The 22,533-nt window shown below is 49.1% G+C and overlaps 6 protein-coding genes across 6 annotated transcripts; 5 read left to right on the plus strand and 1 right to left on the minus strand.

The window, feature by feature from the left end:
* Nucleotides 1–58: 58 nt before the first annotated feature.
* Nucleotides 59–766, plus strand: F5Z01DRAFT_681438 (uncharacterized protein; the record flags this gene model as incomplete). Its single annotated transcript, XM_046265689.1, has 3 exons — nucleotides 59–131; nucleotides 228–413; nucleotides 474–766. 3 exons carry the CDS (start codon nucleotides 59–61, stop codon nucleotides 764–766), a joined length of 552 nt encoding a protein of 183 aa, XP_046118312.1.
* Nucleotides 767–1,297: 531 nt separating this feature from the next.
* On the plus strand, nucleotides 1,298–4,921 carry F5Z01DRAFT_622342 (E1-E2 ATPase-domain-containing protein; the record flags this gene model as incomplete). Its single annotated transcript, XM_046261259.1, has 1 exon — nucleotides 1,298–4,921. The coding sequence occupies one exon, from the start codon at nucleotides 1,298–1,300 to the stop codon at nucleotides 4,919–4,921; it is 3,624 nt and encodes a 1,207-aa protein (XP_046118313.1).
* A 7,849-nt stretch (nucleotides 4,922–12,770) lies between these two features.
* On the plus strand, nucleotides 12,771–14,651 carry F5Z01DRAFT_743269 (putative alcohol dehydrogenase; the record flags this gene model as incomplete). The annotated part of the gene is made up of 4 exons (XM_046266893.1): nucleotides 12,771–12,820; nucleotides 13,165–13,373; nucleotides 13,434–13,864; nucleotides 13,978–14,651. 4 exons carry the CDS (start codon nucleotides 12,771–12,773, stop codon nucleotides 14,476–14,478), a joined length of 1,191 nt encoding a protein of 396 aa, XP_046118314.1. The 3' UTR covers nucleotides 14,479–14,651.
* Nucleotides 14,652–15,749: 1,098 nt separating this feature from the next.
* Nucleotides 15,750–18,026, plus strand: F5Z01DRAFT_104318 (general substrate transporter). The gene is made up of 6 exons (XM_046257347.1): nucleotides 15,750–16,123; nucleotides 16,179–16,304; nucleotides 16,374–16,477; nucleotides 16,539–16,685; nucleotides 16,750–17,603; nucleotides 17,672–18,026. The coding sequence occupies exons 1-6, from the start codon at nucleotides 15,963–15,965 to the stop codon at nucleotides 17,867–17,869; spliced, it is 1,590 nt and encodes a 529-aa protein (XP_046118315.1). The 5' UTR covers nucleotides 15,750–15,962; the 3' UTR covers nucleotides 17,870–18,026.
* Nucleotides 18,027–18,157: 131 nt separating this feature from the next.
* On the minus strand, nucleotides 18,158–19,331 carry F5Z01DRAFT_750292 (uncharacterized protein; the record flags this gene model as incomplete). The annotated part of the gene is made up of 5 exons (XM_046267017.1): nucleotides 19,154–19,331; nucleotides 18,936–19,091; nucleotides 18,783–18,886; nucleotides 18,405–18,727; nucleotides 18,158–18,348 (listed from the first exon to the last, which is right to left on the minus strand). Exons 1-5 carry the CDS (start codon nucleotides 19,193–19,195, stop codon nucleotides 18,158–18,160), a joined length of 816 nt encoding a protein of 271 aa, XP_046118316.1. The 5' UTR covers nucleotides 19,196–19,331.
* Nucleotides 19,332–19,863: 532 nt separating this feature from the next.
* Nucleotides 19,864–21,783, plus strand: F5Z01DRAFT_636471 (fungal-specific transcription factor domain-containing protein; the record flags this gene model as incomplete). Its single annotated transcript, XM_046262211.1, has 5 exons — nucleotides 19,864–19,901; nucleotides 19,936–20,384; nucleotides 20,441–20,742; nucleotides 20,819–21,097; nucleotides 21,184–21,783. 5 exons carry the CDS (start codon nucleotides 19,864–19,866, stop codon nucleotides 21,781–21,783), a joined length of 1,668 nt encoding a protein of 555 aa, XP_046118317.1.
* Nucleotides 21,784–22,533: the final 750 nt, after the last annotated feature.

A 22,533-nucleotide genomic window follows, 5' to 3' on the forward strand; every position in this document is an offset into this window, starting at 1 on the left:
TGCGTTTGCACACGACTCTGTTCCAACAAGCTCGCAGAGACAAACAAAGCCGCCCAAAATGTTGTTGATTCGAAACACGCAAGTGTTAAAATCACCCATGACAGTCAGGTCGCGGCCATCGTGCACTCCAAGTTCGCTCTCGCCCTGGAGCCCACCATATAAAGTCGCCAGCCGCGTCATCGCGACAACGCGACACGTGCATCGCCAATGCGAGAAGAAGGCTCCAGAGTCCCAGAAAACTTCGAAGCCGAGTCCCATACCTGGCTTCTGGTCTTCGAGGTCAGCCTGGAAGAGAGCTGCGGTCAATACGACACGCTGCCTGGTTGGTTGCACGATTGGCGACTTCAGCGCAATGTGGTATCTTCAATCCGCTCATCCGCAACTTGGCATCACCGCCATCATGGCATTATCCAGTACGTGTCGCCATCGCTCGCAATCGAACCAGCACATTGTTCTAACATTTTCCCGCCCAGTGGCCGGCGGAGTCACCACATCTCTCTTGCTGGAGACGACTCTGCTGAGATACGGTCGCGACAGGTTGGCCTGGAGGGCTGCAGCGCAGACAGCCGCGGGAATGAGTATGATATCCATGCTGACGATGGAAGTGGCGGAGAATATGGTAGACTACCATCTCATGGGCGGTGCTGTTCAGTTTGATTCTCCCTCATTCTGGGCAGCTGCCCTGGTCTCCACGGTCGCTGGGTTTCTCGCGCCATTGCCATACAACTACTATAAGCTTAGGAGGTTTGGTAAGGCGTGCCATTGATCACCGACTTCCGTACGTTCATTCACTTTACCCAGTATGTCGCAAGCATTGTGTAATCTTTGTTGTGCAAGTGCGGGTTTATCGCCAACGCGAAATGAACGCAGTGGGGTCCAGTGACCCCAGTCCCCAAGATGCTGCGAGATTTGTGCCGTGGTGTGGTGGGCTAGTGGCCGCCGGTCGCCACTGGGGCAGTGTGGGTGGTGAGTGGTGAGTGGTGACTGGACGCACAATCACCGCAGTGACCGCACGCAGCAGAATCTCTTCACAGCCTTCAGATTACCTTACAGAGTTCTGAGAAGGAACTCGAATCAACCTTCCGATCCACGCAGCTGGCAAATTTATAAGTTTAAAACACGGCAAGTCGGAGCGTCACGTTGATTTCACATTCCAAACTCACACCTTCCTGCCAAGAACGACTTGGACTTGACTTGGCGTCACTACTTGCTCACATCCTGACCTTTCCAAACGATTTTGATTCTTACGGCAACTCAAACCACAACCACTCGGACTCTTCCATCGCAGTCCGCCAGAATGCATCCCGAACAGCGTTCTGAAAGAACTAGCGCAGGGCCGCGCACGACGACGACGTTCTTCGTACCGGGGACCCATTGCTCGACCTGCGCATCTTTCATCGAGACCACCATCCGGAGAGTCGAGCCAGACGCCGTTGTCGAGACCTCCATTCTCTCTCACAGCGTCACTATTCGCCATGGGCCCCAAGCCAGCATCAAGGCCATGGCGAGAGCGCTGGGCAACTCTGGCTACGAGGTCCAGTCCATCGCAATGGATCCAGAAGCTCAGCCGAGAGCCCAGGACGCGGTACAACCGAATGCTACAGACCACAACGCTTTGAGTGATGACTTCGTGCTTGGTGCCTGGTTCAACCATCCGGCCCAGCCATGGAATGTCGTCGGGCGAATTCGACAACGACGAGCCAAGCAGCGTCACATCGACAACTGTTTCGAGTGCAAAATGAAGCTCAAGCCAGGCTCAAATGGGCATTCGACATCGCGCTCCGCCCTAGCCCCTCCCACAGCCGAACCTGGTGGCGCCGTAAGCGACGTGGTTCCAGCGTCTGCCCCCCAGCTTTCCCAAGTCGAAATGTCAATCGAGGGGATGAGCTGCAGCTCTTGTGTCGGCAAGATCACGGAAACCCTGACGGCTGAGCCATGGATTGAGGCGGCCGATGTCTCCTTGTTGAATCGGTCGGCGTTGGTTCGTTTTCGCGGCGCGGACAAGGCCGAGGACATTGTGCGCCTTATCGAAGATATTGGCTATGATGCGCGCATTGAAAGCGTTCAAATCCTGGACAGCAAACAATCACCAAATACTCCCGACGCTCCAAATGATGTTTGGCGTGCGCAGGTTTCCATCAACGGGATGAGTTGCAGCTCATGTGTGGGCAAGATAACGAAGGCTGTCGAGGCTCACGGTTGGGTGCAGACAGTCAACGTGAATCTGGTCGCCAGCAGCGCGACGGTCGAATTCAAGGGCAAAAGTCACCTGCAAGACATCCTGGACACCATCAAGGCGAGCGGCTACGATGCGAAACTGAGTGACGTGGTAAACACCAATGCCCTCAAAGACCAACCTACTTATAGGACTGTTGCGATACGGGTGGACAACATGTATTGCGAGCACTGCCCGGATAGAGTCATTGCGGCAATGCAAAGCATGGAATCGACGGTCACGATTGACGAAATGCCCACTCTGAGGTCTCCAATCATGACAGTGTCGTACACTCCCAGGGCACCCGACTTCACCATCCGAACGATACTCTCCGCCATTACGTCTGCTGATCCAGCTCTGGATGCAGCCATTCATCACCCCCCCACTGTCGAAGAACGATCGAAGCAGATACATGAGCACAACAGACGACAACTACTCTATCGCTTACTCTTGGCCGTTGCGGCTGCTATACCCGGTTTCGTCATTGGCATTGTATACATGTCGCTGGTCTCCGAGCACGATCCGAATCGAGTGTACCTGATGGAGAAGTGGCACGGCGTGTCGAGGGCCGAGTGGGCATTGCTGGTGATTTCAACCCCAGTCTACTTTTTTGGAGCCGACGTCTTCCACCGTCGTACCATCAAAGAGCTGTTCGCCATGTGGAAGCCAGGGAGCCCAGTCCCTCTTCTCCGACGCTTTTACCGCTTCGGCAGCATGGACATGCTTGTCTCCTTTGCCACGACAATTGCTTATGCGGCATCTATTGCACAGCTGGCCATTTCTGCCTCTCGGAGAAGACGTGGGACGGACATGCCTGAGATGTCATCTTACTTTGACTCTGTCATTTTCCTTACCATGTTTCTACTGATTGGTCGCATGATTGAGGCCTACAGCAAAGCCAAGACGGGAGAAGCGGTGACCAAGCTGGGCCAATTGCGACCGAAAGAAGCCCTCCTGATTACTTCGTCGGGACAGCGAGTTCATGCACCAACAGATACACTCGAGACTGGGGATTCTGTTGTCGTGGTACATGGAGCATCACCGCCATGGGATGGGACACTTCTCGACAAAGAGGCCGAGTTCTCCGAAGCGAGTCTGACTGGCGAGTCAAGATCCATCATGAAGACGGTGGGTGATGACGTGTACGCCGGTACCATCAACAAGGGCGCGGCTGTCACGATACGGATTCAGGGTGCAGCCGGCGAATCCTTGCTCGACAATATTATCCGGGTTGTCAGAGAAGGCCAGGCCAAGCGAGCCCCGATAGAGAGACTCGCAGACACAATTACTGGATACTTTGTTCCCTTTGTGACGCTTTTCGCCATCGTCACTTGGCTCATATGGCTAGGCCTTGGCGAGTCGGGTCGGCTGCCAGATGATTACAAAGACGTCAGGGTCGGAGGCTGGCCATTCTGGTCCTTGCAATTCGCCATCGCCATCTTCGTCATCGCTTGCCCGTGTGGAATTGGCCTCGCAGCACCAACAGCCCTTTTCGTCGGTGGCGGGCTTGCCGCAAAGCATGGTATACTGGCCAAGGGCGGTGGCGAGGCTTTCCAGGAAGCTAGCGATATTGACATTATCGTCTTTGACAAGACCGGCACACTCACCGAGGGTGGAGACTTGAAGATTACTGAGTATCTCTTGCTCCAGGGTGGTACCAATGAGCAGGTTTCTGATCGATTTCTGTCGCGCGTTGGGCAGGTCGAGCGCAACAGCAGCCATCCGATTGCAAAGGCTCTGGTGGCCTGGTGCGAGAAGAGAGGATCCGGCGGCGCGACACCTCGAGAGGTGCAAGAGATTCCTGGCAAAGGCATGATGGCAGTCTTCTCTCCCGACGATACCCTCCCCGGCATGGAGATGATTGTTGGAAACGAGAGATTGATGCATGACCACAAAGTCCAGTTTGATGCTTCGACCGCCGCGACATTGGACGTGTGGAAAGACCAGGCCAAGTCTGTGATTCTAGTCGCTTCACGCCAAATCGAAGGGGATGCGCCCTGGGAGCCAGCTGCTGTCTTTGCCTCTTCGGACCCCGTTCGCGCCGAAGCGCAGTCTGTGGTGGCCTCGCTTCACGACCGTGGCGTCGATGTCTGGATGCTGTCAGGAGACAATGCGAAGACAGCAGAGGCCGTGGGGGCTATGGTATCTATTCCTCCAGACCGCATCATCGCAGGCGTGCTACCAGAGCAAAAGGCCGACAAGGTCAAATATCTTCAAGGGAGTCAACCAAGTCGACAGAAGAGCCGTTTTGCGTTCAAGAACCAGACCTCGAAACGCGCGATTGTGGCGATGATTGGCGATGGCGTAAATGATGCGCCAGCACTGACAGCCGCCGACGTCGGAATCGCCATTGGCGCTGGATCCGATGTAGCAATCTCTGCCGCCGGATTCGTCCTGATCAAGTCGGACCTTGACACATTGCTCACATTGATCGAGCTCAGCCGTGCCGTCTTTAGGCGCGTCAAGTTCAACTTCCTCTGGGCGAGTGTTTACAACGTTGTGGCCCTGCCCATCGCCGCCGGTGTTCTCTATCCGATCAAGACCAACGGCTCATACACGCGACTCGATCCTGTCTGGGCCAGTTTGGCCATGGCACTGAGTAGTGTCAGCGTCATCTCCAGCAGTTTACTGCTGAGGAGCAAGCTTCCGCTAGTTGGTTTCCGGACGTCCAACAAAGAACCAGAGCACCGCCCCCGTTCGGGATAATTTGGGTGTTCTGGAAAGCGAGTTACAAGTGTTGTATTAAAGGAATGCAATCGCTGTATCGCGTAGGTGGAAAGGACTGTCTGAGACGCGGGCGTTCGAAGCTGGCGGGCAAGGAACTGAAGGTGCGTGGAGACAGAAGGCGAAATGGGCGAGGAGGCCATGATTTACTATTAATTCACACGAGTAATTTTAGAGATTCAGTCCTGGGTCCTGAGCCAGCATCCAAGACAAATGCACAACGACATTGATCCGCCCAACTTTTCGAATTCCCCGCGAAGCTAGTCGCGAGCCTAATGGTCCGCAGGCTCATGATGCACGTAATGGACAGGCAATTCTCCGAAACGTGCCGACTAACTTATTTCCGCCGCGAGCATTGTTCGTCCCTTCGGTCGAAATACGTACGTTGCAATGATCTATAATAAATCTGCTAACCCAGGGACCTTGATGGCCTCACGCATGAGTCGAATCTTTCCGACACGAGCCCTACTTCAATGTCGCACGGATCGGCTTTGGTAGCCCACTGTTATGACCCAGTATGCGGCCTTCACGTGCTTCCAGGCACACCCCACTTTTTCTACCCACTCACAGCATAATCATCACTTACACGAATAATCGCGCCCGCGATCATTGCGATTATCACGGATCACTACGAATAAGCAGAACAGATCATTATCGGGAATAATAATTACCTTAGTATATAGGGAGCTACGCTTTACTATAGTTAGTCTCTACCTAGCTCCTTAGCTATTAATATAATTATCTACGCAAGATCCACTATCTCGTACATAGACTATAACCCGACCGCTTAAGTCAACGATATCCTAGTATACTTAGTTCAAACCCGACTTCTATTCTATCTACCCGGTAGCTAGTCTAGACCCGAACGTTATATATTAATAGCTCTTATTTAGTGCACTACCGTGTTAAGTACTTAAGCAATACGATACTATAGCCGATATAGAGAATAATAACGTTAGGGACCTTAGCGAGACGATTAAGCCTAAGTCACCTAGACCGTTCGATAGTAACCTAGGATAACTAAACGGGTTCTTAACTTAGCTTAAGATATACTATCGACTATTCCCTACCAAGCTCGCCGATAACATAGATAAGATCCTTCACGTAGGAATATATCTCACCGGCACGGCCTTAGCGTAGTTCGAACCATATATAAGGGATTTTATAGAGACTACGGCTAACCTCTAAGATAACGAAACTCAAGCTATATTCGTAAGCTTCGAAGGTTTCGAGAACACTATTAAGGACGTCTTCGGGAATATAGATAAGAACTAGGTTAATATTAAGACCCTACGAACCCTAAAGTAAACGGGATCTACTACGGACTACGTATTAAAGTTTCGATAACTATCTAGCAGACTTAGATAGGACGACGAACCCCTTATAACCTACTTCTTCAATAGTCTGAAGTTAGAGGTCTAGGAGTAACTCTACGACAAAGATATACCTAAGTCCCTTACGGAGTATATTACGAACGTAATTAGGATCGATAACCGACTATACCTAAAGCGCAAAATATTAGGCAAAGGGAGGAATATAAATTAGTCGTACCTAAACTTTAGAAATAATAGTAACGGAGGACGTCGCTACTATCTAAACTAAGGACGCCCCCGATAGTAGAATATAGTATAGGTATATATAACAAACCTAGGACCTATAGACCTAGACGCCATATAACGATAACTCGCCGCGATAGATAATAATAAGAAAAACTTAACCTACTATAACTACGGCAAGCTAGGTTATTAGAAGCGCGAATACCGCTTACTAAAGAAAGGGCGAGGCTAGGGCTAGAGACTAATACCTAAAGGTAAGCCGAAGTAACTAAATATAACTAAGTCCGGCTACGATACGAAGTACCTAAGCTAGTCTAAGGTGCTATGCCCTAACTAAGTAGCTAACATAGAAAAAATACCAAAGAAGGTTAATAAGTAACCTATGAACTAACTAGTGGCGCACGAAGCCCTATACTAGTTAGGATACTATGATAATAACTACTATACCTATAAAGGCGGTAAGGAAGAATCGGGATAGTTTCTAAAAGCCCCGAAGGCAAGGACCCTTACTATTATATAGAAAATCACCATAACCCCTAAGGATAGCGATAATTCGGGAAGCGATATAACCGATACCCTGGACTACGAAGAAGAACTATTATAAAAGAAAAGGATACTCGAGACTAACCTACTACACGGACGAGCAACCCCACGAGAATAGATAGAAGCAGCGATAAATCGATACGACCCCCTACTATAAGGAGAAGACCTCTAGATAGTTATCCCCGCTTAGACACTAGATAGAGGAATTAACTAGGTAATAGACCGAAGAATAATCTTAGGAGACGACCTACGTATATACTTAGATACGCTAAAATACTACGAACTCTTATAGATCTCTTATATATACTACTTTTATAGAATATATATACCTAATAAAGGAAGGCATTAAATTTACTTAATTAGGGGACTAGCCACCCGCGTTATTAACGACCTATACGAAAAGCATAAAGCGAAGTTCTACGAATATATACACGCAGAACCTAGTATAAGATATATAATACTAAGGTAGTTAGTAAAATACCCCGAAGTATACGCACGAGACTAAAAAATATAGCGCGGATATTAGTTAGTAGACTATCCACGATACGCTAAGGCAAAGGTATTCGATTAGCATAGAACTAGGGAATAAAAAGAGATAGAAGAGCTCCGGCGATACGAGAATACCGTAAAGGCATTACTCGGCATTAAGATAGTTAAGAGTAAGGAATGCGCCTTAAGCTACGGATAAGGGTGCAAGGGATACGAGAAGTACCCTAACGGCATAAGATTACCGTTCGACCCTACCGAACAAGCGAATCGAGACTATATTAGTAAAGGCAAGACAAACCACGAAAGGTATACTAGAGCGAAGGAAACGCTATACCTACGATATAGAATCGAGGCACGAGAATACCTTATTCCGTAAGGAAAAGCATACACGTAGTATATTATATATAGGTATTTCGAAGGATATATACTAGACTACGGAGTCTACTACTACGGGTGTATATATCACCTATACGAAGAAGAAGGAAAACGATATCCCTCGATATACCTAGAGTCGTACGATAGTAGCTACGCATACGACCCCGAGGATAATAATATCGATATAGAATACTACCCGTTAAAAAACTATTAATATCGCTTATAGAAAGGGCATAGGACGACGAAGGAAACCTAAAGACCCTCTGCTCCGTAGAGATAGACGGAGGATAGAAAACGGTTTTAGAAGTCTAGATTAACGGATATTGCCTACGAGTACTATTAGATAGTAGGGCAATAGGCAACTATATCTCACTAGTAGTAGTTAACTAACATATACTACTATAGAATTATAAGACTCGGGTATATAAGCTTTTTAATATTAAAGGATAAAGCTTCGATTATAATAGTAGAACTATCGACCGCGAGACCGATTATCTCGACGTAACGATATAAGGACACTATAAGATAATCGTCTTCGATATTATAGACTTATATAAATACGATATAATACTAGGTTACCTATAGTTAATAAGAAATAATCCGGTAGTCGATTAGCGCACTAGCTAGTTAGCGTGGATAGACACGATAACGCGACGATTACTATTTAACCAGAAAGAAGCGAATATTCGCGACGACTTAGCCTCTAAAGGATCTTTACCGAAGGATATAAGCGAGCCGAAGTAAGTAAAAGCCGTAGTACTAACCGAGAAGGCTATACAACCGGGTATACGATATAAACAAGGAAAACGAATCCTCGCTAATATTATATAAAAGATATTTAAGGCAAACCAAGCCCTATAAGAAGAAAGAAAGAAGAAACCTATAATAGAAGAAGAACGAATAAAGAATATACCGCTAGAATACCGAAAGTATAGCAGGTTGTTTAAGGAAACCCTCGAAACGGGTATTCCGTAATATAGTTAGTAGGATCACGAAATCTATCTTAAAACTAGAACCTCGACTAAGTTCTATAAACTCTATAACCTTAATAAGAAGTAACTTAAAATATTACGAGAATATATCGACGAAATGCTTAAGAAAGGCTATATTCGAACCTCTACCTCGGAAGTAGGATATCCCGTTATATTCGTGCTAAAAAAGAATAAGAAGCTACGACTAGTCGTGGACTATCGGCAGCTTAACGATATTACGATCAAAGATAGGACACCCCTACCGCTTATTAACGAGCTCAAGGACAGACTTCACGGCAAGAACTAGTTCACCGCTCTTGACCTAAAAGGAGCCTATAACCTAATCCATATAAAGAAAGGAGACGAATAGAAGACAGCTTTTCGCACTAAGTTCGGTCTATTCGAGTATTTAGTAATACTATTTAGCCTTACTAATACTCTAGCTACCTTCTAACGAATAATTAATAACGTACTCAGGGAGTACCTAGATATCTTCGTTATAGTATACCTAGACGATATTCTAATCTTCTCGGAAAACCTTAAAGAACATAAGAAACACGTCTACTAGGTACTAAAAATACTTTAAGATACGAACCTCTTAGTTAACCTAGAAAAGAGCGCGTTTTATATATAAGAAACCGTCTTCCTTAGATATACAATCCGACCAAACGAAATCCTAATAGAATAAATAAAGATTAATATAGTTAAAGAATAGCCCGTGCTAACAATACTTAAGGAAGTACAAGCGTTCGTAGGATTTACGAACTATTATCGACGCTTTATACGCGACTTTGCGAAAATCGTAGTATTACTCACGGGACTTACTAAGGGAAAAGAAGAATTTAAGTAGGAAATAGAGTAATAAAAGGCATTCGAAGGATTGCGAGACACTATACTATTAAATATAGTACTTATAACCTACGACCCCGGAAGATTACTCGAATTAGAAATAGACGCATCGGACTACGCTATAGGAGCATAAATCGGTTAACGAGACGATAATAGTAACGTACGACTAATTACATTCTTCTCGAAGAAACTCCACGGTGCGGAACTAAACTACCCTATTTACGACAAGGAATTCCTAGCAATTATCGCAGCTATTAAGGAATTTAAGCATTATATGCTAGGAACGAAGTTCACTACTAAAGTTTATACCGATCACCAAAATATCTCCTATTTCGCGATAATATAAGAACTTAGCGCACGATAAATAAGATACGCTAAATTCTTAGCCGATTATAATATTAAAATTATCTATCGGAAAGGTTCGGAAAATAGCAGAGTAGATACACTTAGCCGCCGACTAAACTACGACACCGAAGTACTAAAAGCTAAGGGCTAGATACTTTAATAAAATAATAAAGGAAACTACGTATAAATAGTACTTAACCTTCTTATATTTAGAGCGGAAGCAGACACCATATACTACGATAAAATACTAGAATAGGTATTAAAATATAAAAAAGAAATACCTAACGACTGCGCGATAGAAATAGGAAAAGGACCCACTAGGAATAAACTACTCTAGATACTACCGCCACTACGCGATAAAATCTTAATTAATATTCATACGTATCCCACGGTAGGATATTAAGGAGTTAGAAAGACTCTTAAACGAATACGACGAACGTACGATTACTAAGGAATTAAGGCAGACGTCGTACGTATCGTCGGACAATATGAAGATTATGCGCGCAGTAAGGCTGCATAGCATAAGCTATACGGAGAATTAAAGCCACTACTAGTACCTTTAAAGCCATAGGAATCGATAGCCTTCGATTATATTACGAAGCTACCTAAATCCAAGGAACCAGGATCCAACGTCGAATACAATAGTATATTCGTTATCACGGACCGGATAAGCAAATTTAGATATTTCCTACTATACTAAGAAGTAACGGATATAGAAACACTCGCATATATAATGCTTAAATACATCGTGGCTAACCACGGCCTTCCGGAAGAAATCATTTCGGATCGAGGAACGATATTATAACGGTTACGCCTAACCGTTGCGCCATGGGCAAAAGATCAGGCATTGATCGAATGACGAGCGATTAATATAGGCGTAATAGCTACTTATAGGGGGTTACGAGGGACTAGGTCGTAATATTAGCTCCCCTCCTCCAAGAGGTCGTCCCGACCTCCTAGGCTCTCCACGCACTAGCCTCGCTAGCGCGATCCTAGCAGCTACTAACCCCTAAGGCGTTCCGCAATAGTCATGCCCAAGCTATTCGCGCGGAGCCTTATTAGCGGCGGGGCTCGAATAGTGGACCTTAAATAGCAGCCCCCTGCCCGACCGGGCCACCAGCTCTTTTCGATCAAATTATAACAGTTACGCCTAACCGTTGCGCCATGGGCAAAAGATCAGGCATTGATCGAATAACGAGCGATTAATATAGGCGTAATAGCTGCTTATAGGGGGTTACGAGGGACTAGGTCGTAACAGATATTTACCTCGAAGTTCTAGCAAGTATTGATAGCTTAGCTTAGGACTAAATATAAGCTTAGTATAGCTTACTACCCATAAACGGATAGATAGATAGAAAGATTAAATCAGATATTAGAATAGTACTTACGGTGCTATATTAGCTTTAAGCAAGACGATTGGGTCTCGAAGTTACTACTCGCCTAACTCGCCTATAATAGCGCACCTACGGAATTAACTAAAATCTTATTATTCTACGCGAACTACGGATACGAACCCGAGTTCGGCAATAAAACACTAAGGGATAGACCTCTTGCTAAGAAAGCCATACTTAAAGTAGATTAATTACGCTCACTATATAAATATATAAAGAAATAGCTCGAATTCGTACGTATACGAATATCGAAGTACTATAATTAGAAAAGATCGAAAGGACCGATCTTTCGGAGGGGAGATATAGTCTACTTACTACGTAAAAATTTTATAATAACTCGACCTTTACCGAAGCTCGACTATAAAAAACTTAGACTATTTAAGATCGATGAGATTATCTTAGGCACTAACTATAAACTCTCACTACCCTCAAGCATAAGGATATACCCAGTCTTTTATATATTACTACTCGAAAAAGCACCACGAAACGCAAAAACCAAGTACGAACTAGAAGTTCTCGAGGAACTCTACGAACTAGAACGGATACTCGATAAACGAATAATTAACGGAGAAATCAAATACCTTATTAAATAGAAAGGCTATGCGAGCAACGAAAATACATAGGAACCCGCTAAACACCTCACGAACTGCGGCTACCTATTGCGATAGTTCTATCGGGCCTAGCTAAACCGAAATCCACTAGAATCGACGGATCTAACGGCATATCCTCGTATATAGTATCCTATATCTACATGAAGTCAGGCTCTAAAAAGTTCTTAGTAAAGGAACGATTAGCGGAGGAGCCCGATACTTCTGACCGCCTCTGCTCGCGCTCAGCCTCCTCGCGCTCCACACGTTCTAGCTCCTCCACGCTATTAATACCACGAGACACGGCTCTTATTATCTTCTCAAACCACAATTTCTTTTATTTTCGAAGACGGAGGACCTTTTCCTCCGCCCGCTCGAGCTCGGTCTCGAGTTTTTAGTGTTATTCGGCGATCTTACGAAGCTACGAGGTGGAGACCCCACTAACGTCGTAGGCCGAGCGGTTTAAACGAACGCACTCGGCGTAACGAGAGGAATTATTAGCTAAAACCTGATAGGTCTTGAGACCACGGCGCTCGCAGTTAGAGCAAGTAGGCATATCGACGGAATACGCAAAGATAGTTTCAAGAAGACGGATCTTACGCTCCTTAGCGTTAGAGGACGATTTCTGCGCACGCTTAGCGACACGGCCGGATATAGCAAGAAGATTGAATAAGGAAGAGGAAAACTCACTAGAACCAATAGGATTAGGGAAGGGCGCGTAATATATGATCTTAGGGATAAGATCTCGGAAGGAGGGGCATTATATTACGACCCAGTATGCGGCCTTCACGTGCTTCCAGGCACACCCTACTTTTTCTACCCACTCATAGCATGATTATCACTTATACGAATAATCGCGCCCGCGATTATTGCGATTATCACGGATCACTACGAATAAGCAGAATAGATTATTATCGGGAACAATAATCACCTTAGTATATAGGGAGCTACGCTTCACTATAGTCAGTCTCTACCCAGCTCCTTAGCTATCAATACAATTATCTACGCAAGATCCACTATCTCGCACATAGACTGTGACCCGACCGCTCAAGTCAACGATATCCTAGTGTACTCAGTTCAAACCCGACTTCTATTCTATCTACCCGGTAGCTAGTCTAGACCCGAACGTCACACCCACGGCCCCTTGAGCGAGGGGCAATGGAAGCTGGAGTCGGTCCAGTCGCGTGAGCTGCTAGATGATGAAGTGCTCGTCCGCATCATCGCAAGCGGCATTTGCTTGGCCGACGTGCACATTGGAGACGCCCCAGCAGCACTAGGCGACAACGTCGGCAGCCCCGTCTACTATCCTCGGGTGTTGGGACATGAAGGTATTTCTACTCTCGTATCTCTCGCTAATGGCGCTGATACTTACTTCTTTCCGCTACCAGGATCAGGATACGTCGAGAAGACTGGCTCTTCAGTGTCGCAGTTGTCTGTGGGCGACCCCGTCCTGCTGTCGTTCACAAGTTGCAGTACATGTTACGCCTGCGAGGACAACCATCCAGCACACTGCGCAGACATGTTCCGTCTGAACTTTGTGGCCGACAGGGAGGTCTATCGGCTTGAGGGCAGCGACAGGTACGATATTGGCGGTTCTTTCTTTTGTCAGTCCAGCTTTGCAAGCCGGGCGGTCGTGAAGGCAAGGTGCCTCGTCAATCTACGCGGTGTGGTCGAGAGCGACGAGGAGCTCAAGTATCTCGGGCCCCTCGGCTGCGGCGTGCAGACTGGGAGTGCAGCAATGCTGAACATTGGGGGCGTCAAAGCTGGGCAAGACGTGGCCATCATCGGTGTCGGTAGTGTTGGACTAAGTGCTATCATGGTGAGTAACGGGTCGTTGACAGTTACAGCACGCTCGAGCGAGCAGGTACGAGGGAGAAGGGGGGGAACGCGACAGAGAGAGAGAGAGACAGAGCTGATTCTTTTCATCCTTAGGCATCGAGCATGCGAGGCTGTCGACGGATCATTGCGGTTGACAAGAACGAGTCTCGGCTGCAGCTAGCCAAGACACTCGGCGCCACGCACACCGTGACCACGTCTGACGAGTCGACTGACCTAACCGCAGAAGTGCGCAAAATCGCTGATGGGCGCGGTGTGCACGTGTCGCTCGACACGACTGGGGTCCGGGCTCTCGCTCGTGCCTCATACGACTTTGCCTGCAATGGCGGCAAGATCATACCTGTAGGCATGTCGGCTCCCACTGACACCTGGGATATCCCCATGCTCGACCTGATGAACAGTGGGAAGCAGATCCTGGGTTGCGTGCAGGGGGATGTTGTCCCCCAGCAGTACGCGCTCGACATGATCGCGTGGAAGAAGAAGGGCCTCTTTCCCTTTGAGAAGATTATGAAGTTCTACAATGTCTCTGATTTCGGCAAGGCCCTGGAGGACATGCGGCTGGGAGAGGCTGTGAAGCCAGTTCTGGTGTGGCCTTGACAATTTAGGCTATTTGTTGTTTCGGTAGGGCGTAGCCGCCAGTGTCTCAACATCCGCCAGCGATTCCACACGCACGCGAGGCCCACTCGTCCGCGTGCAGCCAGGGGACCAAAAGTCGTGGGCGTAAGTGGCCGTCCGGAAAATAATATGCTTTTGACAAAGCTCCATTTCGAAATTCAGCCTGCCCGTCGCCTCCAACGCGTTCACTGTTATTAGGCACGATCACGACGCCAACAAGTTGGTCCGGTGGCGGCAGAGGCGTACACTACGTACGATCTCGAACCAATCGGGTCTGCATGCTCGGCTGGGCATGTGTACTTCCCGTCGTACATGTACGTACCGTGCCGGTTAAAAACAATGAGGCGTGGCGTGCCGGGCCAGCTGTGAATGTGAGCATCATCATTTGCGTACGGAGATGTTTGAGGCTCTTTTGTCGCGACCGCGTGGTTGCCACATCACGCAGGCCCAGCCAAGGCCCAACATTGAATGTTTCGACGCCAAGAATCGTCGTCTCGTCTCGGCGCAATTATAACAACGTGACTTGCGCAATGTTCATCAGTCTGTGCATACATGTAGGGGCTCTGGGGATGGCAGGGCTGACAGTTGGCAGCTGGGTGGCCGTCTGATCCGACGCGCCGCTGTCCCGCTGTGTCTGTCTGAGAGCTGACAGTGCGATCCGGCAGCCTCAGGCCCCGACTGTCAGATGGTCAGGCCGAAAATAGAGGACTGGCGGCGCAGGACCGCAGGTAGGGGGCACGGGCAATAACGTAAAGGGGGGGGCCCCTAAAACTGTCCACGACCTCGGAATGCCCCGACTCGTCTCCAGTCTCCATGTGCTCGCTCGATCGAGTCCTGCTCGACTCTATTCTACTAGTCTATAATCCCCGCGTATTGCTGTGCTGTGTCTGTGTCGAAACGCCTGTGGGCAGCCATCCTGGAGTCTGGAGAGCGGGCGAGTCCCCCACAAGCCCAGGCTTTGATTGATCCGGGTAAAACGCGACTTTAACCTTGGAGTGTGGGGAGTTTGGGGAATTCGGCCCACGCATTCCCACGTTCATTTATCCAACCCGCCCTGACTGGCCGTACGGAGTGGATCTCTGCCTCTCCAGGCCATCTCAGGCCACACTCCGACGCTTTGAGGTCGCGCCATCCAGATTAGCCGACCAAACAGAAGGCTCGGGCCATGGCAAAGCAGACACCTCCTGGTAAATGCCATGCCAAGTGCGCATCTGCATCATGCCCGTTCCCGGGGCTTTCAGATTTGATTGATATTAACTGCACATGCATGCAGTCGTCCTTGGGGTTACTCGGGCCTGTTCTCCTCAGGGAATCAGTATATAAAACCTGCCCGCTGCCACGATCCCATCGTCCACTCGTCTCCCTGCATCGTGGTACTCGCTACTGGTCCTTCGCTGCGGCCATCTTCCTTTCTCTCAACCGTTCCAACTCCGATCCATAGACAGCACGTCGAAGCAACTATCATCATGGTGCTCGCATTCGGCAGCGCGAAGCAGGATGCCGCCATCGCCCAGGCCGAGGCCCCTCACCTGGCCAAGGTCAAGTGGTGGAAGGACCCTGGAATGCGTCAGCTCTATCTCTTTGCCACTGTTCTTTGCGTCTGCTCTGCCACGACCGGTTACGATGGGTAAGCAAGCCGCAAGCTGCCGCAATGAACGGAATAGGGACTAACCAGCCATCAGCTCCATGTTGAACGCTTCCCAAGTCATGGACGATTGGCAGGACTACTTTGACCACCCCACGGGCTCGAGGCTGGGCATTCTCAACGCCATCTACCAGATTGGTAGCATTGCCAGTTTCCCATTCGCGTAAGTCCCAGGCGCCAAGGTGGATAGAACATGTTGGATCATCTCGCTAACGTCTGCTCTCGACGACAGCCCATTCATGGCCGATCACTTTGGTCGCAAGGTTCCCATTGCTGTCGGTTGTCTCATCATGATTCTTGGTGCCTGCCTCTCTACCTTTACCAACGGCATGGGCAGTACGTGGCTCCAGTCTTCCCTCTCTTCCTCCATCTCCGTAGCTGACAATACCGCTTGCAGTGTACCTTGGTGGCCGCTTCCTCGTCGGTTTCGGCAACTCGCTTGCCCAGCTGGCTTGCCCTGTCCTGCTCACCGAGATCTGCCACCCTCAGCACCGTGGTATCGTGACCGCCATCTACAACTGTCTCTGGAACTTGGGAGCGACCAGTGAGTGACCCTTTTTCGAGCATGGAATGAAGAAAATTGAGAGACTGACGAAATACTCCCTTAGTTTGCTCCTTCATTGGCCTCGGCACGATTAACATCAACAACAACTGGTCGTGGCGCAGCATCACCCTCATCCAGGCCGTGCCCTCCATCATTCAGCTCTCTTTCATCTGGTGGATTCCCGAGTCGCCCCGTTGGTTGATGTCCCGCGAGCGCCACGACGAAGCCCTCGCAATCCTTGCCAAGTACCACGCCAACGGCGACACCACCAACGCAACGGTGCAGTTTGAGTACAAGGAGATCAAGGACACAATTGCCCTCGAGTACCAGGCCAAGAAGAACAGCAGCTACCTCGACTTCCTCAAGACACCCGGAAACCGCTACCGCCTTATGATCCTCATCTCTCTCGGTATCATCTCTCAGTACTCCGGCAATGCGCTCATCAGCAACTACTCCAACCTCATCTACGAGGGCGCCGGTATCACGGATCAGGCTGCCAAGACCGGTCTCAACGGTGGAGAGAACATGCTCAAGCTATTCGTTGCCATTGGTTGCTCTTGTGGTATTGACAGGTTCGGTCGTCGCCCGCTCTTCTTGACAGCCACTGTCGGCATGTTGGTCTTTTTCTTGTGCTGGACCATTGTCGCTTCTCGCTTTGAGGCTACCGGCAAGACCGAGATCCAGCGCCTTGGCTACCCCCAGATCGCCCTCGTCTGGCTCTTTGACGTGTGCTACTCGATTGCATGGTCTGGTCTGATTGTTGCCTACGCTCTGGAGATCCTGCCCTTCAGGCTCCGTGCCCGTGGTCTCATGATCATGAACTTCTTCATCCAGGTTGCCCTCACCATCGGCAACGAGACCAACCCCATTGCCCTCCAGAACCTTCCCCACAACTGGAACTTCTGGTGCTTCTACACGGTACGTGGCGTCCTGTGCTTCTACATAGATCATTCCTGGGAACGACAAGCTAACGCATTCTTTTTTAGGTCTGGATCGCTGTGGAGCTCACCTTTGTCTACTTCTTCTACGTCGAGACCAAGGGTCCCACCTTGGAGGAGATTGCCAGGATCTTCGACGGCGATAATGCCGAGGTCGCCCACGTCGACTACATCGAGAATGAGAAGCAGGCCGAGGTGGAGACCGCCGAGGTTGAGTCTTCCCATGACCGCAAGACGACTGTGTAAATGCAATCTCCAGTTGCTGATCGGTTCTGGGTGGACTGTACTATTCCTTCGACGACAGTGTGTTGCACTCGGTAGCAATTTCGACCAGGGTACATGTTGAGTTTTATTTGACGTGCCAACTACTGCCAGAAATACATTCTTTAATGCCAACTTTCACTGGACATGCCTCCTAGTCGAGTGCATGATGTCCTATTACACTTCACTCACTGAAGCTCAACCTCCCACATGTGTGAAAGCCAGTGGCTGCCTCAGTTGTGGTCCATGCTGTGCAATGGCGCCTCACGCAGCTTACACCCACCTCTTGTTACCCAAGTGAGATACGAAATCGCCAGCGTTGCCATCCTCAGCAGTCGCCTTGTCAGTCACGGACAGGATCTTCTTGATTGACTCCTCCGTTTGAATAGGGCCCTTCCACTCTGGTTCGTATTCGAGCAGCTTCGCGCCCAGCGCGGACGAAGCGCGATTCACGGCATCCTTTGCTAAAAGATCATCAGAAATGTCATTTCACACACTAATATGCGACGTAAGGACTCACCGCCGTTGGTGTCGCTTGCACTTGTATCGACCACGCCTGGGGAGATGCCCAGAAACAGGACTCCCTTTTCGCGGTACTCGGCACTGAACTTGGCGATGATCATGTTAAGGGCTGCTTTCGACGCACAGTAGCCCACGCCCATCCAGAGATCGTATTTTCTCACCAAGTCCACGTCAGCCATGCCAGTCGTCATCACGATCACCTTCTTGGTCTTGCCCAGCAAGACGAGAGGCATGAAGGCATTGACCGCGTGGGCTTGCGCGACAACGTTGAGACGGAAACAATCCGTCAAGTCTTTTTCAAGCTTCTCAGGGTCGCTTCCACTGTTATATCTCGTGTCAGTTCTCCTTGGTGTCACAGAGCAGCTCGTCCACGTACAGTTCGCTCAGCGTTAGATCAAAGTAGTCACCGCCAACGGCCGCGTTGGCAATGAGGACATCCAGCTTGCCGCCAGTGACCTTGGAGGTCTCTTCCACAGCTCCCTGGTGCCGTGGTCAGTAATTTTAATGGTACTATCCGGATGCCGCATACAGGGAGTGTCTTGTAGTCGCTCAGGTCGCTATAGAAAATATGGACATTGGGTCGATCGATCTCAGCAGCAACCTTGTCTCTGGTGGCTTGCACATTTCGGACGAGACCGACGACAATATTTTCGGGGTTTTCAGAAAGTTGCCTAAGGTATTCAAACTGGTGGGCGCGATTCGTTAGTACGCGACTACATCAGCAAGCTGTGTCTTATTTAGACTCACACCCAGGCCACGCGATGCTCCTACAACAACGTAAGAAGACATTCTGGAAAATAAGTCTGGAGGACGAAGATATTCAAAGGGGATTTGTTCGGTTTTGTGTGATAAGCGAGCTGGGTAGTCAATGAGAACTTGAGACTGAGTGGTTTGGTATGTAGTTGTCGCTGCAGGGTGAGCATATTTATACGCACGGTTCCTGGGCTGTTGCAACTTCAGTCTCCGAGAATCAGATGGCATTGGTAATCATACCAAGCTATTTGCTAATTAGGAATTTGTGATCCTCAGAGTCCTCCCGGCCTTTGACGCAGTATCTGTCGGCTTCAATATCCAAGAGCTCAATTCGTGAACAAGGCAAGAGTCCGCCGGTAGAGCGGCATTAGCTTCGGGAAAAGTTGCCAAAGCCCCAGAAAAGGATATACGGTGGGGACAGGCCGACAGGGATCGTGTCTTACCTGGTAATGTCCGCGCCTCAATGCAGCATTTGTAAGCTCCGCTGCCTCCGCAAGCAAACAACCTCCAGTCGTCATCCCTCATCGCACAGCTCGCTTGCCTTGATCAAAACAGGCGGCGACCGTGACAAAGGTCTTTTGCCAGATTAGGGATATTGGCAACTACTTCATTTCAGCGCTTCGAACACTTGCGCTAGTTTGAATAGGCTGTGACCTCAACCGGTAACCGACGGCACGGCGCTTTAATTCGATCGCTGCCTGCTCATGGTCGATGGCTCGGCCAGCCTGTCCACCCTGCAGAGGTGAGTGAACCCCCCCGATCTCAAATACAAGCAGTCGTTCATGGATGCTAATTCAGTGGGCAATCGCGACAGAGCGAAAGCTTCGATGCGACCGAAAATTGCCGCACTGCACGAGCTGTGAGCAGGCACAAAGGTCATGTCCAGCATACAAGCAAAGCCTGTCATGGCCAAAACCGAACGATAGAAAGAGATCGATTGTGGGTCCTAGAACACGTCCTGCTTCACGCCTCCCTGCCGCTCAGGTCAAGGCCTCTCGGTGGATGAATGTTGGAATCGAAGACATTCGCACTCATCTCTACATCTCAGGAGACCAAGTAATCCGTGGTGAGTCGTCTTCCACCTGTGGCAGGAAAAGTTTGACCTTAAGCACTTACAAACAAGGTGAGGTCTCTAAGCCTGCCCGTTCGCGTCTGTGCTTTACGTCGCGTTTGTCATGGATTCCTATAAGGCTTGATGCGTCTCATCAAACTCTGCTCCAATATTGTAAGCCGTGCATCACAGTCTACACATGATGACGGGTAACTCATTCGAGCGTACAGTTCAACTCATAGCTTCGTCCGCCATTTCGTGCGACGTTATGTCCCAGACTCTTCTTGGCATCCTCACGCGGCTGGCTCTCCACGACGACTCGGCAGCAACGCGAGGCGTCCTGTATGCTACTCTGGCTATCTCTTCTCTTTTTCGGCACGGCCCAACCGAAGAAACCATCAAACTTCAAGGCGCAGCCTTACGTGCGCTGGAGAAATCGGCGAGTATGGGGATCAAAGGCTCACAGGTTACTCAACATGTGGCTGCTGGCATGTTGCTCTGTTCACTGGAGGCAAGTCGCCCAATTCCTCAGGTCAATCAACTTCCATGAATGATACAGTTCCTGTCATATGCCACGTACCAGATTACTGACACGTGGCCTGTTACAGATTCACGGGAACTATCGAATGGCAGGAACATGGTTTCTGTATCTCAGCGGCGCTAAAAGGCTCATTCAGGCTGGAGATCTAGACAAGACGACCGTCTCCAGTGAGTTCATCGGCGTCACAAACTGGCTTTACCACCACGATGTGTCGGCCCAGTTCAGCCTCAGACATTGGCGGACAAAAGCTAGATCTACAGTGGCAGGAGGAGTTAGTTCCAGCCACCCTCAAGACGACGTGCGTGGTAATACCAAAACTATGACAACCGTCGTCCAGCATCTTTCGGTAAGTCGCCCCTAAATCTTTGGTTTTGGGGCTGACAAAGACGGACAACATCTGTAACATGTGCTGACGACTTACATCATTCTTAGATGACCCATGGATTGTCCTCAAGCCACAGCGTCCTGTGGTTGTTGGCGGATGTATTTCAAAGTATCGTCGATTCATCCCGTCCCCAATATCACAGCTCTCAATACAGAAGGGAGCTCGAGAGTCTTGAGCACGAGCTGGAGAGCATATGCAACGGCAGTCACGTCCTGGAAGATAAGCGAATGGACTTGAGTGAGTTGCAGTCCAGCCAGCGCCGCGAGTTTGCTGTCATGGAAATTTATCGGCTCGCAGCACTGATCTATTTGGAGAAGGCGTCTCGACACTTCTCGGGGAGTTCACCAAAGCTCGAGATGTGGGCTGGTGCGGCTTTTGCTATCCTGGCGACAATGGGTGTCTTCAAGTACAATTTCCCACTTTTCATCATCGCATGCGAGGCGCGGACAGATGAGCAGCGAATAATCATTCTCGATTGCCTTGAGAAGACGCAGGGAAGTCAGCTCATGGCGGGGGCGGCGATGTTGAAGGACATGATCCAGACGGCCTGGGCTATGGATGATCTCGACCCAACAGGAGAAGTGAATTATATGGAAAAGCTAGACGTGGTAGTCAGTGGCTGGGAGAGCATGCCTTCTTTCGCCTGACGCGGTGTTCCAAATGGGGGCCGAATGAAAGTTTTCACAGAACAGGCCTTCTACTGCCCTTATATGGATATGCTGTGGTATATACGTGATTCATACCAAGAATCCTGGATAGCCCAGCCTGAGACATGCTCGACGATTCAGCACCCTATAACTAATGTTGGCCAATGTTTGCCTGCGGACGTGTCCACTACTTGTCCATGTAGACTTATGCTTCCTCCGCCCGAGGTGCTACGAGAGTGACGAGAGTGACGAGACGCCGACGCCGAGCCACTGTGGAGCAGATTCAGAGGAGCGCGTATTCAAGGGGAGACCGCGCAATCTGACCTCAAGACGTCAATTTCACACACAACAGCGGATAGTTGAACAAGTGGTGGCAGCCGCCGGCCTTGACTCGTGTTGTTTAACTTACTTCCCTTTTGAGTGGGTGGGCTCAATGTGATAGGCCGAGTGCGGAGCTCCATTGTATGCGTCCGATCATCTAATGTTGTCGCGAGGTTTTCTGCAGTAAGTCATTGCTTGGTTATTTACTGTAATTTTAGAAAGAAATCAAGGAGAAGACGGTGCGTAGCAGCTCCTGATATAATTACTTTGTAGAGTGTGGAGGAATGCATGTAATACAGAGCCTCCGTGGTTGTCACGAAGCTTATAAATACCCTGATCTCAAATACGCAGAATTTAGTACTCGGGGCCTTAATTTCAGTCTTGGTGTGTACGTAATGTCGGTGATAAATAAAGAGCAGTTATTCTCAC

Source organism: Emericellopsis atlantica (assembly GCF_019669845.1).
Source record: "Emericellopsis atlantica unplaced genomic scaffold F5Z01scaffold_13, whole genome shotgun sequence".
NCBI lineage: Eukaryota > Fungi > Ascomycota > Sordariomycetes > Hypocreales > Bionectriaceae > Emericellopsis > Emericellopsis atlantica.